The sequence below is a fragment of the Marmota flaviventris genome, chromosome 2, assembly GCF_047511675.1.
Source record: "Marmota flaviventris isolate mMarFla1 chromosome 2, mMarFla1.hap1, whole genome shotgun sequence".
Lineage (NCBI taxonomy): Eukaryota > Metazoa > Chordata > Mammalia > Rodentia > Sciuridae > Marmota > Marmota flaviventris.
The window spans coordinates 183,032,096-183,046,475 of NC_092499.1; the positions used below are offsets into that span (position 1 = coordinate 183,032,096).

Sequence of the window (14,380 nt, forward strand, 5' to 3'; positions counted from 1 at the left end):
TTTTATACTGGGGATTGAACCCAGGGGTGTTTTCACCCCCAAGCCACATCCCCAGCCCTTTTTATATTTTAGTTTGAGACGGGGTCTCGCTGAGTTGCTTAGAGCCTCACTAAGTTGCTGAGGCTGGCTTTGAACTCATGCTCCTCCTGCCCCAGCCTCCCAGCCGCTGGGATTACAGGAATTGTCAGTGAGTTTTAACAATCTAAATGCAAATTCATTTTCATCGCTAATTCTACTAGTAGGAATATGCTGTAAGAACAAGCGTGCAAAAGTATACCAAAGCTTGTAAACAGTAGTGTTTCTAGTAGGAAGACAGACAGCCCCAGACTGGAAATGAAGTACATTTTGTGTGTTTGGTTTGCTTTTGTTTTGGGTTTTTTGTTTTGTTTTGTTTTTTGGTTTTTTTGTATAGTTTAATTTTTACCCTGTGCACCCATTGCTTTTATTGTAAATTCCAGTGCTAGAGGATGAGGGAATCAGTAATAAAGCAATGAAAGGAACTCCTGTTTGTGGTTGAGTGTAAAGTCATCTTTGAGCTTCCCGATAGCCCAGGCAAAGAGGGAACCTTGATAAGGAGATACAAAAAAAAAAAAAAAAATCATCAGAAGAGAGAAACATTTTCCTGATGTTGATCTCAAAAAGGACTGTAGCTGCTAAGGAGATTGGTCTAAAGGCCATCTGATCTTGTCCCTCCCGGGCCAGCAGAAAATGCACTGAAGGGTCCTTACCACCTTCTCTGTGATCCAGATTGTGCCCACCTCCTGTCCTCCCGTGCCTCCCGCGTGTGTGTGACACTCAGGCCAATGATGGCCTTTGTGGGGATCACTCCTTCTGCTCTACCTGGTTCTTGGCTTCGGCTTCTTTTGTTTCCCCCAGTGGGGGTCCTCCTAGGGCCTATGGCCCTCCTCTGTGCTCCCACAAGCCCCCGGGGCCTACTTCAATGATGGAACTTGTCACACAGCACTAAATTGTTTTGTTCTCTCTACTACACAAGGTTAGGGGTACCTGTTGTTTGGGCCCCAGCACCCATCTCCTAGGCACAGAAGCAACTGTCAGTGAGCGCGTCTGTGGAATCGAGCCCACCTCTTCCACCAGTTGGCCGAGTGGACAAGCCGCCTCACTCTGGGCCTCCGTTTCTCCATCCATACAATGAAAAAAATGGCTCAGATAAATCTCTGAGAACTCTGGCTCTTTCTTTTCCCCTCTGTGGTTGTCAGGTGTTTCCCTCTCTGTCTCTCTCTCTGTCACACACACACACACACACACACACACACACTCACACACACTCTCACACACACTCTCACACGGAGGTTGTTACCAGCTGTCATGCTAAGTAATTTCAAAGTTTCAGAACTGAGCTTGTTAGAATCCCTGCTTCATTACGGCCTGCCTCACACCTGTTCACAGCCCCAGGGCGCGGAGCCCGGCCCACCTGGCTTGGACCAGGACTGCAGAACTGGCGACCCGTCTTCTGGGCGTGCCTAGAGGTCAGAGGGCTTTCTGACGGCCTCCAGCGACCTCCCCTCTTACCCTCCTTCTCAGGCTGATCTGGAACTCCCTGGCCTGCTGCCCTCCCCCGCGTTCCTGGTGCTCCTTGCCTTCCTGTTGGGGTGGGTCCTGTCCCCTCCACTTCCCATCTTACCCCTGCTCCCCTGAAGTCAGTTAAGGCAGCTGAGGTCACACCCTGCAATCCCAGCTTTTCAGAGAGTTGAAAGAAAGATGCTAGAGGTGAATCTGGGATTTTTTTTTTAAATATATACTTTCATTTTATTTATTTATTTATTTTTATGCGGTGCTAAGGATCAGACCCAGGGCCTCGCCCGTGCTAGACAAGTGCTCTACCTCTGAGCCACAACCCCAGCCCCGAACCAGGGGTTTTGAGAAGGTATATAATACCTCTGTGCAAAGGGTATCTTAAGAAAAACATTGTATTTTTTTATACTTAAAAAATTGAATCTATCAATTAATTGAAACTGACAGCTCCTCAGGAAAAAGCCACCCAATTACTCTCAAATGCAAATACCCTTTAAGGATCGTTTTTTAGCTGAAGGTTCTGAGAACATACTAGTAAAACAAAGGTAATATTCTCCTGAATTTAGGATAGATACTGTATACAGAAGCGGGGAAGCCATTTGGAAGATATCCAGAAGTCAAGAGTAGTCTGTCTGGCCCTGCTACCTAATGCGAGCCTGCTTTCTTACCATTCATTCAGCGGGTTTTTTCTCAGCTCCTGCGAGGTGCCAGACATTGTTTTAGAACTGTGGATGTAGCAGTAAACAAAGCAGGCTGAGACCCCTCCTGTGTGGAACTTGCCTTCTAATTGAAGGGAGGTGGTGAGCAGGGTGAGGCAGTAAGAACGCGCCTTGAGAAGGTGGCGCAGGCTGGAAAGTAAAGCAGGTGAGGCTGAAGGGCAGCCAGTGCTGGGCAGAGCCTCGTGAGACAGGTGGTCCTAGGACAGGTGGTCGAGGAGTGGGCCCAGCAGGTGGGGGGTCTTCCAGGCAGAGAAGACAGCAGCCTGCTGGGGGGTTTTACCCAGATTTGACTAGGTTTTAACTGAAGACTCATTCCGGCTGCTCTGGCGATTGGGCCAAAGGGGGCAAGGGCAGAAGCCGAGAGAGTCGCTAGGAGGCTCCTGACCATCCCGAGCAAGAGATCAGGGGCTGGGGGTCAGAGTAGCAGCGGCAGCGATGGCGAACGAGCTGGAATTCTGGGTATAATCTGCCAAGGTTTCTCCCTCAAGGACATCACCGTGTGGGCCTTGGGCAGTGGGAGAGCCTGGTTGCCACTAACTGGAGGGAGAAGACACGGGAGCAGGTTCGTGGGAACTAGCTTTGGGACCGTAAGTGGAAGGAGCTGCTCCATGGCCAGAGGGAGTGAGTGAGGGGTCGAGTGAGGGGTCGGAGGCCAGCCTGACCTCCAGGGCCCCGCTCGAGTCTCCCTGTGGGACAAGATGAGATCACCAGGAGGCGACTATAAATGAAGAGAGACACTGAGGCCCGGCCCGGGAACCCGGGAATTCCGTGCTCAGAGGCTGGGGAACCAGGAGGCAGGGAGGCTTATGGTGCAAGTGTCGAAAAGCCACAGGAGGGCAGAGTGACACCTCCGCAGTTGGGGAGGTGAGAGCGCTTCCTCGGGCCTCCCTTGATAGTCAAGAGGCTCTCCGGGAGCGCAGGGAGCTTGGGCACATGAGGATGCTCTTCAGTCTTCAAATAGAATCTGTTGTTGCACTCTGAGTGTTTATTTCAAAACAAACTGCACCATTTCTCCTTGAGTAGACTCCTTTTCAAGGTCACTATTGAAGGATTTTTAAAAATTCTTTTTAAAGAAGGGGTCTCTGCGTGACTGAAGCCTACACTATCCCCTTCAATTGCCCCTTTTCTCTGGGTAGAAAAGCGTTTCATGAGAGAGCCGCCGGGGTGCGTGGACTCGCTGGGTACTGGGGGGGCACTGGTTCGAGGCCCTCATAGCCCAGCCACCTCACGTGGGAAGTGGGGGTTTTAGCTGCATCAGAATGCAGGTGATCATATGGGAACCCTATCATATTTCTTATTTAATTGGGGGGCATTTACTTGGGAAAGTTATAAGGAAATTTGAGAATTCTGTGGAACATTTCTTATTCGTGATTTGCTCGTGTCATGGCTGGTATTCATATTCTGTTCACAGGTTATTTCTGTAAGTGGGGGATTAGTTTAAGGTTCTGTTGTGGACAATAAAAATCAATTAATTCCAGGCAGGGTTGAGATTCTTTCTGAGCTTTGATTCACTTGTGAAGTCGTCCTTGAGGATATCATCCCTCTTGACGACGTGTCTTGTGCGGGGAGTGCAGATCAGTTCAGTTTTCCAATGACACAGTTGAGGTTCTTGTCTTATTAATCAATAGCAGCAGTCAGAGAAGGCCTACTTATTCCTCCTTCAATAGAACCAGGCCAGGCTTGAAGAGAGGTAATAATTACTGCTCTGATCTCAGCATGTTCTCTTTTCTCCTTCCCAACCCAGAGCATGTCTGTTCGATCCTGGCTTCCCTCCTGCGCAACCTGAGAGGGCAGCAGCGAACCCGGCTTCTGAACAAATTCACTGAGAACGACAGTGAGAAAGTGAGTGACTGGGATTGTGAGGGTGGCAGCAGCACTGGCCTGGGTAGAGGGCTCCCTACCTAACGTGACCCCTTCCACGGATCTCGTTTCTTGTGTCCCAAAGCTCTCCTGAGGGAGGGGTGGTAACCTGAGAGTGAGAGCAGGGAGTGAGTTGGGGTTGGGGCAGGGCGGGGCGGGGCGGGGCGGGGCAGGAGCGTAGGGCACAGCACAGTGGTCGGCAGCGTGGGCTTTGGTTCAGAGGCCTGGAGTTGAGCCTGGTATTTTCTGCTTTCTGAACCACTCTGAACCTCACTTCCCCTGGCTTTAAAATGGAGCCCGTGGTTCCCGTCTGAAGCGTCAGTGGGAGGTGAACTAGATGAAAACAGGTCATGACAAGGGCCCGCCCTGGTGGGCTGTGGAAGCTGGCAGTGATCACTCGGTCAAACGTGCTTAGGTGGATGTTCTATGTTGTTGTCACTCCTGCGAAACCTAGAGATTCTAACCGCCCCGAGCTGCTGTTTGTGGAGTGGCCGCTGCAGAGAAGGTAGCCGAGTCTACATTCCTGCATCGGGTAATGCTCTATTCATGCTGGATGGACGTGCACATTTTTAGGTAGGGAAGTTGAAGCTTAGAGACATCATATGACTTGCCCGAGATCACACCACTGTAATAGTAGATCTGGGACTTGAACCCAGGCTCCTGAGTGCAAAAAGCCTGCGTATTTTATCGCTCTGTATGTAAGAAGGCAATTCCAGGTGAGTAAAGGATCAAAGGCCCCTTTTAACATGCAGTCTCTTTCCTGCCACAGTAAGGCTGAAACGTTTTCCTCCCTGGGAGAGAGGTCTAGGACTGTCTCTTTGAGCCCACCTCTGGCCATTTTGCTGCCCTTACTAGCATGGCAAAAAACTATCGGTTTAGAACAAAAAACATTTTAGCAGTCACGTGCATTGTGACATTTAACATCTGTGCTCCTGTTTCCTCACCTTTAAAATGAGGGTTGCTCTTCAGCTCTTCTGCTACCTTATGAAGTTTTTTAGTGGTTTTAGAAAATAATGGATGTGGAAATACTCTGTAAACTGAAGTACACAAAGTCTTCAGGTCATCATTGTTAGCTGCGGAGCATTTGGACACCGTCTCCCTGGACAATCTGAGGCCATATTGGAGACCATCTCCAATTGACCAATATCAGCCCCTCCGAAAATAAATGCCAGGTTGGCAGGAGCCGTGGTGACAGATCAGAAGTCTGGGCTGCTTCGCTGCACCCCTTCAGTTGTTTGGAAGTCTTGGGGGAAAATGAAGCTTCTTCAAACCCAGGGAGTATTCCTTAGGTCATGCTTGAAGCATGACTTTGCTCAGCCTAAAACTGATTTTTAGGTTATTCCCTTGCCAAAGTCAGGGCCTGTTTTCAAGTTGCTGAAGAAGTTTTTCTAGCACTGACTCAAAAGCAACTAAGGAGATTTTACTCAGACTTTTTTTTTTTTAAGATCAGCTCTGGGGCAGAATCTGAACATGAAAGGTTTCAGTTTGAAAAAAGGAATTTCTGTAAAGTTCTAAGTGAATATCAAGTATATAACTTCAAGCGCCTTCTCTTTGCAAGAAGAGACATGAATTTTTACTTATTTATTTGTTGTTAACAACTTGACCACCTGGGAGTCCTAGGGGGGCGCTGGGAGAGCGCAGTCTCCTTCGGGGAGTGGCCCCGTGTGGCTTTGTTCCCCTGGCTCTTCCTCATTCTGCTGTCTCCCTAAGCAGAGCTCGTCTCCATGTCAGAAGTGGCAGTGTGGCCCCCATGCAAGCGGTGGCGTGGGATGAGAGGAGCCCCACCGTCCTCTCGCTTTCCTTCTACTCCTGCCTGTGAATCTCTCTCTCTTTCAGGTTGACAGACTAATGGAGCTGCATTTTAAATATCTGGGTGCAATGCAGGTGGCTGACAAGAAGATTGAAGGAGAAAAACATGTACGTATCCCGCCTGCCTTGGCCAGCTATTGACCAACCCTCCATTCGGTCCCTGTGTACCTCCCCTGTCTGCCGTGTGCCACGTGAGGTGTTGTAAGAGCAAAGCAGATGACAGTCTGCCAGCGGGTAGAACTACTGTCCCAACAGAGTGACAAGCTTTCAGGTCTGCCCTGGACACGAGAGGGTAACACAAGCACCCTAGACAGGAGCTTCTCTCAGAAAGTCTGGCTGGAGCAGAGCTGAGTCTGGGTGCCGTTGGCAAAGTTGTCTTGGTGCCCGGGCTTGCCAGCCATCGTGACCTGGAGGGAGGCGGTCTCAGGAAGGGCGGTCTCAGGAGGTGATCCCGGGCTGGAGAGTGGGAAGGGAGCTGAGAGCTTACCCAATCCAGTCCCCCTTTTACAGATGGAAAACCAAAGAGCTAGGGAAGGGGGTCCCAGGGGCACCACAGCCGAGCTCAGCCCAGGGGTCAGCACGACTGGTTTTCTTTCCCCAGTGCTCGCAGGGGGAGCGACACCGCCAGGTTGTTTCTTGAGGGGCTGTTCTTCCATGTGACTTTCCTGCCTTCTGTATTTTCCACCAGCTTCCATTCCATCCCCTGCCACCTCTGGCCTCTGCACTTCTTAATCAGGCTAAGTTTTCATGTCTGCTGTGCAGTGCCCAATTTGCATGCTGGCCCCAACAAGATACCCCTCAGTCTTTGGTCACATTACAACATGATCCCTTTCTTGCTTTTTTCCCCAGCCTGTAGGAGACCATGTTTTCTTGTGATCTTTATTCCCAGGAGCGCCCCGTTCTTTTCCCAATGTTCTCGCTTTAAAAACACATTTGAGGCTTTTGAGCCTCCTGGTCGGAGAGCCCCTTTCAGCATCGCCGCCCCCAGCTGTGGAGATGCCCCTGTGCCCTGGGCATTGTGCTGACACCTACTCCCCCCCAGGTGTGCAGGCCGGGGTGCCAGACTAGAGCTAGGGAGGCGCCTGCCTCCCCCCAGCCCCCCGTTTCACTTGATGAAGACCCGTAGACAGCAACTGTGTTTCCGTGCTTGTGATTTCCCTGTGATCTCTAAACCTAGTAAGTGCTCAGATGTTTGCTGATTGATCGGATTGATCGGCTGGGACTTTCTTCTTTTACACAGTGAGACCACTGCAAGATAAAAGGCAGAGTCTCTAAAGCCTGAGCTGGACTTGAGAGACGAGCATGTCCCACACACGGCTCTTTAATCCACACCCCCACCCTCTCTGTTTTGTTCTTTGATTACCTTTCCTTTGCCATCTTTTCTTCCCTGTCCAGTAACTCGTCTATCCAGGGCGCCAAGCAACTGTTGAAATGCCAGAGTAGGATGTCCAGGAACAAATTTCAGTTCCCCCGGACTTGTGCAAGCAAATAGCCACCAGACCACTGGAACTCCAGCCCTGACAGGATCCCTGATGGACTCTGTAGGAGCAGAATCTGAGAGGCCTGAGGAGGAGCACCTGGGAGGAAGGTGCCTCCATCTTGAAGTCACTGCCAGTCACAGCTGTCACTCTGCATTGTCACGCGGCCTCAGTTTCTTAGCTATGAAGTGATACTTGCCAAAGGCTCTTAGGTCCCCTCAGGCTTGATCTTTTCCTTAGATTCAGTTGAACATCCTTTAACAGTGGTTTGAGAAACGCAGTGAGGAGTGGTGCGTGACTGGGCGGTAGCAACAGTGAGGGCAGCACACTCGGGAGTCAGAGAGCCCAGGGCTTAGGGCCAGCTCTGCCACTGCGTCACGCAGAGCTCTTGGCCAGGTGAGCTGGCCTCTGCCAGCTTTGGTTTTCCCGTCTGTTAAATGGGGATAACAACTTCCTTGCCTGTATTGTGAAGGCTAGATGTGAAGTATATAAAACACCTGACTCAATAAGCAGAGGCTGCTGATCCTGGTAGATTTTCTAGCTTCCATTGCATTTCTTGTGTAGCCTTCTAAGTAAGCCAGGCCTTCCTCTCCCCAAGCACATCCCCCTTATCAGATGTCCCAGAAGGAGCCGCCCAGCGGAACAGAACGTTGGCACCATCGAGTGCTCTGTTTGAGGGAAGCATAGACATGTTCTGTTTTTCTGGGCTTGGGCTTTTGCTTTTGCCTGGCTGGGGGTGGACTCAGGGTCTGGCTAGTCAAGCACTCTACCGCCGAGCTGCGTGGACATGTTGAGGGAGAGCGAGTCAGCAGTTGGACCTCAGGGAGTGGCTTGCAGGTCGCTGTTGGGAAAGCTGGCCTGCTTCCTGCAGGATTATCTATTATCAGCACTGAAGAGGGCATGAGATTGATCAGCACTGATGGAGGGTGAGCACGCAGCCGCCCCCAGCATCACAGAGCTGCGTGTGCCACAGGCACTGGCCCTGCCATTCCCTGACAAACATCTGTCTCCTTGATGCCAAGGCCGTTTTGCTGGGCACTGGCAAACATTCCAAGGCCATTAGTGCTCAGCAGCCCGCCGTGCTGCTCAGGAGCCGGGTGGGCGGGGGAGGGAAGCCTTTGTGAGCAGATTGCTGGCAGCCTCGGGCTCCGCCTGGCCAAGGATGCCCCTGCACGGGGAAAAGGGCTTAGAGCAGCATGGCTCCCTCTCACCCCCGCTCCTTGCAGCACCTCTCTGAGGCCCAACTGGTTTGTCTCCTCGCCCTACCCCACCCATTCAATTTAGATGTCCTGCACCAGTTAGAACTCGGCAAAAGAATGACAACTTGAATTGAATGCTTATTTCTCAGGCATTTTGGTGACATTGACAGTAAGATCAGTGATGGAGAAATACCCACTTTATCAAGTCTGCCAACAAACAAAACAAAACCAAACCTAGCTGACAGATTCAGGCATTGATATTTGTAGTGTCCCAGCCACCCACCTTCCCATAACCCTCCATTGCTCTGGACATGATGCTAGTGTCTCTGGTTCGCAGTTGACCAAGATTCACCAGGCAGGATCTAGTCATTTGGCAAATGTTGATGAGCACCTGCTCTATGCAAGGCACTGGGCCAGGCCCTGGTGGGGGGCAGGAGGCCAAAGTGCCAATAAGAGAGGGGGCCCAGGAGGGTGCTCCTGCTGAGGGCCAAGGGCCTGGGAACAGCTGGAGGCCCCAAGTAGTTTTTCAGGTGGGTTAGCAAAACTGCTGATACCAAACCTTGAAAGATGGAGACCTAGGAGGCATTTCCAGCTTGGGCAGGGACAGCCGAGGAGGGGCACTGGAGCCGAGGGGAGAGCATAGGAGTGGACAGCGTGAGAGGGAGCGCGTGCCCTCTACAGCCAGGCCTTTCCCAGGTTCTCCAGCTCCTGGCGAATAGCTTAGCTGCCCCAGCCTGTTTCCCTCCTTGGGGGCGTTTTAGTCTCCTGGTTGGTGTACTTTGAGAGCTTGCACGGGCAGCGATGGGGAACCACGAATGCCATACACGGAAGCTGCTGCTGTCCCGGCTTCTCACCGGCCCTTCCCCCTCATGTTGGTTCAATGTCCAGAGCCTGCCCCGCTTCTGACTGTCGGGAGTAAGACGTAATTGGATAGGTGCTGGGAGGGACTTCTGATGGAGGAAGGGGGAGAGCCTCCGAGAGGCTTTTCTTTTTTAGTTCCTTGGAAAATTATACTCAGCAGGTTTATTCAGTAACGTGTTCTCACCACATACTTTGCACCATAATGACTTACAAATTGCATGCTAATTTTGCCACAGTTAAATCATTGCAGGCTTTTTTCCTGGAAAGAAAAAGATGGACTCTGTAATGAAACAGTATCCACAGGACTTGATGTCTTAAGCAGACTTTGACCATTTCCTCGGCATTTTGAGCTCACTCAGAGATTTGTGTGAAAGGGGCTGAAGTGCGGGAGTGAATGGGGGGGTGCGTGTTCCTGAAGCACCAGGTGAAGATGCAGATAGTGAAGTGTGAGGCTGCCGTCAGTTCATCTGCTAACTGCGCTACAAGCTTCCAGGGCAAGCTTTAAAAAAAAGAGAGAGAGAATCCTGCCGAGAGGTCCTCTCAGCTCTTCTTTAAACCAGAGGTTCCCAGACTCCCATCTGATGAATTTGCCAGAACATAGCTTTCTGCCAATAGATGCAGGGGAGAGGGAGTCATGGGGTGTCTCCTCTTCTCTCCCTGCTTCTCTGTCTAGGACACCTGCGGTTTCAGCCATGCACCCCTTCATCCTCTGCCAACCCCCTTTCTTCTAATCCTCCTCTTTCTGTGATTGGAAGAGAAGTCAGTTGACCTGAGTTCTGGTCCCCCACCTCTGCCTCTTGCCTTGCAGTGTGGCCTTCAGCACTCCATTTGGCTTTTCTGACCTCTGTTCTCAGTCAGGGGGCTATTAGCTCCCCTCCCCCACCAGCCTCCCAGGCTGGTGGCAGGGTCTGCTGTGATGATGGGGTCTGGGTGACAGACCCCCCCACCTCTGCAGACACGAGCCAGCCGCAGCTGAACACCACCATGGGCTTTGCTGACTCAGTGAGTTCAAACCCAGGCTTGTGGCCCTAACCCTGGATAATCTGCTCTCCTCTCCCTCACACCAGGGCTGTTCAGTTTGACCAGGTCAAAAGCCTGGGTGTCAGCTGCCTGCTCCTGCCTCCCGCCACACCACCATCTGGTGAGCTCCGCCTGCAGAATCTCGGCTGCCCACCTCCTTTCCCTCCCTTCGCTGCCAGCACTGAATTGCAGGCTACCATTATCTTTTCTTCTTGTGCTAATGCAGCATCCACACTGCACTGTGTTGACTTCGGCGTGCTCTCTCTGTCTCCCTTTAAACTAGTTCCAGGTCTTCAGGAGTCCTGCCTGAAACTCTGGTGGCATCTCACCCTTGTGGTGTGCACAGGCCATTCCGCACCCCTGGTGCCTCCTGAACCTGTGCCTTCTCCCCGTTTGCCCATTGCCCTTTACTCTGCCTGGAACCCTTCTCTGTGCCCGCTTTTCCACATCCTTTTTCAGCAACTGGCCAGTCCCTCTGATTCCCTCAGGGTTGGGGCATTCAGATTGGTCAGTCAATATGCACCGAGCGTTAGCCACACACAGGCATGCTGCCCAGTGCTTCACTGTCGGTTCCTGCAGAGAACCCTCCTTGAGACCCCTGGAGCCCCTCTAGGTGCCCAAGGGCACCCTGTGCACCACAGTCTCGGGCTGAAGATCAGGTACTGGGACAGGACTACATAGTCATCAAGTCTGGCTGTGCCTCCACCAGCCCGATGACCGGAGGCAAGCCACTGAGTCACTCTGCTTCAGCTTCCCCATCAGTAGAAGGATGAGACTAGCGGTGCTTACAGGGTTGTGGGGAAGAGTGAATTAGAGCAGCTCCTGGCACAGGGGAGGAGGCCACACATGGGAGCTGCTGGCACAGCGATTTTGGCCTGCACTCCTTTGGTGGTTGTTGTTCTTTTTAGATGTATATATGTCATCAGAGTGGATTTGACATATTATACACACAGGGAGCATAACGTATTCTAATTAGGATCCCATTCTTGTGGTTGAACATGACGTGGAGTGTCACTGGTGGCATATTCATATATGAGCATAAGGAAGTCATGTCTGATTCATTCTGTTATCTTTCCCATCCCCCTCCCTTCCCCTCATTCCCCTTTGTCTAATCCAGTGAACTTCTGATCCCCCCCCATTCCAACCCTCACCTTATTGTGTGTTAGCATCCACATATCAGAACATTTGGCCTTTGATTTTTGGGGGGGATTGGCGTATTTCACTTAGCACAATAGTCTGCAGTTCCATCCATTTACCAGAAAACACCGTAATTTTATTTTTCTTTATGGTTGAGTAACATTCCATCATGTATATGAACCACATTTTCTTTATTCATTCATCTGTAGAAGGGCATCTGGGTTAGTTACGTAGCTTTGCTGTTATGAATTGAGCTGCTATAAACATTGACGTGGCTGCGTCACTGTAGTATGCTGATTTTAAGTCCCTTGGGTATAAACCAAAAAGTGGGATAACTAGGTCAAATGGTGGTTCCATTCCAAGTTTTCTAAGGACTCTCCATTCTTCTTTCCAGGTTGGTTGCACCAATTTGCAGTCCTACCAACAACATATGAGTGTGCCTTTTTCTCCACATTATCTTGTCCTGTACTCTAGTCTGTCTCCCTCTAAACCAGTTCCGGGTCTTCACAAGTGGGACTGCTCTTATTCGCTTTCTCTGCTCCTTCAGGGGATCTGCATTTCATGGCCTTATGTTGTCCTGTCTACTGTTGTGGAAGCTGTGGTTCTCTCCAGACCGGCTTGTATGTTGTCGATATTTAAATGAGCAATTCTGGCCTTTTCCTTACAGGGAATATGTTAAGTAAATTAGAAACACAGACCCCTGTGACAGGCAGAATGGCAGGGCAGAAGGAGCCGTGGCGTCACGTGGCTCAAGGTTAAGTGCCAGCTCTGCTGTGCACGAGCTCTGTGCACTTGGGAGATGCCTCACCTTACATGGTTTTTCTGGGTAGCTTTATTCCACGGTCACTTTGAGGATTAATGAGAGTGTTAGTGGAAACCTGGCACAAGCTCTTGTGCTGAGGTGACCTGACTTTTAGTCAGTGTCTTCTCAGGAACAGAGCTCTGACCCGAGACCCTTGGATGCTTGTTTGAGCTGCTGTCAGCTAGCTGCCTCCCCCTTACCACCTCCCCAGCCTCAGTTTCCCCAGCTCGCAAAGACATGTGGTCTCTAGGACCGCCCTCCACAGTCTGCCCTATTTTAGAAGCTTTTGGAGGAAGGTGTGGTTTTGCTGGTGTTCGTGCTCCTAGTCTCTGTGCGCCTCTCTCTCTCCTGTGGTTCAGGTTTCTCCCCTTGCTTTGGAACATACAAAGGAGTAGGCGTTTTCTGAATGGTGGGGCGTTCTTACCCATGAATGCAAACAGTCTCTGATGGTTGGGGCTCCCTGTTCCAGCAGTGAGCTGCGTCCTCTCTTATTGAAGCAAGAGGGATTCCTATCAGCTTCACAGAAGCCTCTTTTGACTGTCCCCTTCTGTCAGCCTGGGGTAGTTTGCTGCCTGTCAGGGGCAGATTGGAAATGGCATCAGCGTGCTCACTTGGACGGCTTGCAACTGACTGCGGAGAGATGGAGGCGCGCGGGAAGCCGGCGATTTGGTAGTGCTCCCAAAGACAGATTAACATTTAAAGTGAAGATGTGCTGGGAGCGGGAGGCAACACAACCCTGTGGAAATGGCACCTTGATGCTCCACATACCACCTCCCTGTGTATCTTTGGAGATGAATCTGTTTATTTTAGCAGCCCCAAAACAGGCTTATGCTGCCGTGAATTGCAATCTGTTCTACTTAATGCGCCATTCACTGAATTACCATCTAAGTTTTTATTCTAGCCCTCTCTATGGAATGAACAAAACAAAACCTATCAGTGAGTTTTTTGGTGTGTTTTTTGTTTTGTTTTTATTTATTTATTTATTTTTAACACTTTCGAATTGCATGCAGAATTTGCTGGCTGAGCGATAGTGGCTTCCCCGCATCCCCACCCCCTGCTTCATTTTAAATTTCTTCAATTTATAGGGAAATGATAGGCCAACAAGCTAGGTGAGCTTACATTTAATGCTACTGGTTTGCATTAGTTCCCAGATATGGCATAAAGAAAAAAAGCCCACTTAACCACTCATATGCTAATACTGAGAAAGGTCCATAAAACAAAGACTCTGTCTCCCTTTGAACTGTGAAAGTGAGCCCACACTTGGAGTCGGATTTGTGTGAATTTCTGTTCTTCCTCCGCCACTTACACCATGAGCTTTGTGAGCATAGGACGGACTCATCTCTCTGATCCTCAGTTTCCAGTTTGAGAAGTGGAGACAGTAATCGTTCTTCCTCTGGGGTTTTGTGAAGAATATGAGAAATCCATGATGGTGCTTCACTTGGTGCCGGCCGGGCAAGGGGCTCAGGAATATCACCGTTTTAGTCCCTCTTTACCGCCCGTCCCTGGCCACAGTGAAAGGACGAGTATAAAAGGTGTTGGGCTAGGGAAGCATTTTCCGCTCAAGTCTCCAGCTGGAACTCAATGACAGCCGTGTGATATCTGTCTCCATCTTTCCATCTGAAATCAGCAAATGATGTTTGCCATGCACACTCAACACGGGCAGGTACCGAGTTGAGAAGTGAGCACTGCTGTGTTGTCACCACTTCACAAAGAAGGCGGTCACCTTCCCTCTCCTCGCAGGGGAGGTGGTGGATCATTCTGTGGAGGTCTCTCTGAAACCTCAAGCCTCCTGTCTTGTTCCAGATGCAAGCTGACGTGGGTGGAGGTTCTCGCCCTCAGTTTGTGTGAGGGGAATATGTCAACCGGGCTCTTGGAATTTCTCTGTAATCCCCTGTTGATCATAGTCCCATTTGAGAGCACTTGAGTTGCAGGCCTGTTTTTAAGTGGCCTGTCCAGTGGAGC

The 14,380-nt window shown here is 50.6% G+C and overlaps 1 protein-coding gene across 1 annotated transcript in view; it reads left to right on the forward strand.

The window, feature by feature from the left end:
* Positions 1-14,380, forward strand: part of Ctnnbl1 (catenin beta like 1) — a 156,494-nt gene that overhangs the window by 126,068 nt on the left and 16,046 nt on the right. The window contains exons 12-13 of the mRNA XM_027945163.2: positions 3,997-4,094; positions 5,949-6,029. Of these exons, the coding sequence (XP_027800964.1) occupies positions 3,997-4,094; positions 5,949-6,029 (179 nt within the window). The remainder of the gene's footprint in view (positions 1-3,996; positions 4,095-5,948; positions 6,030-14,380) is intronic.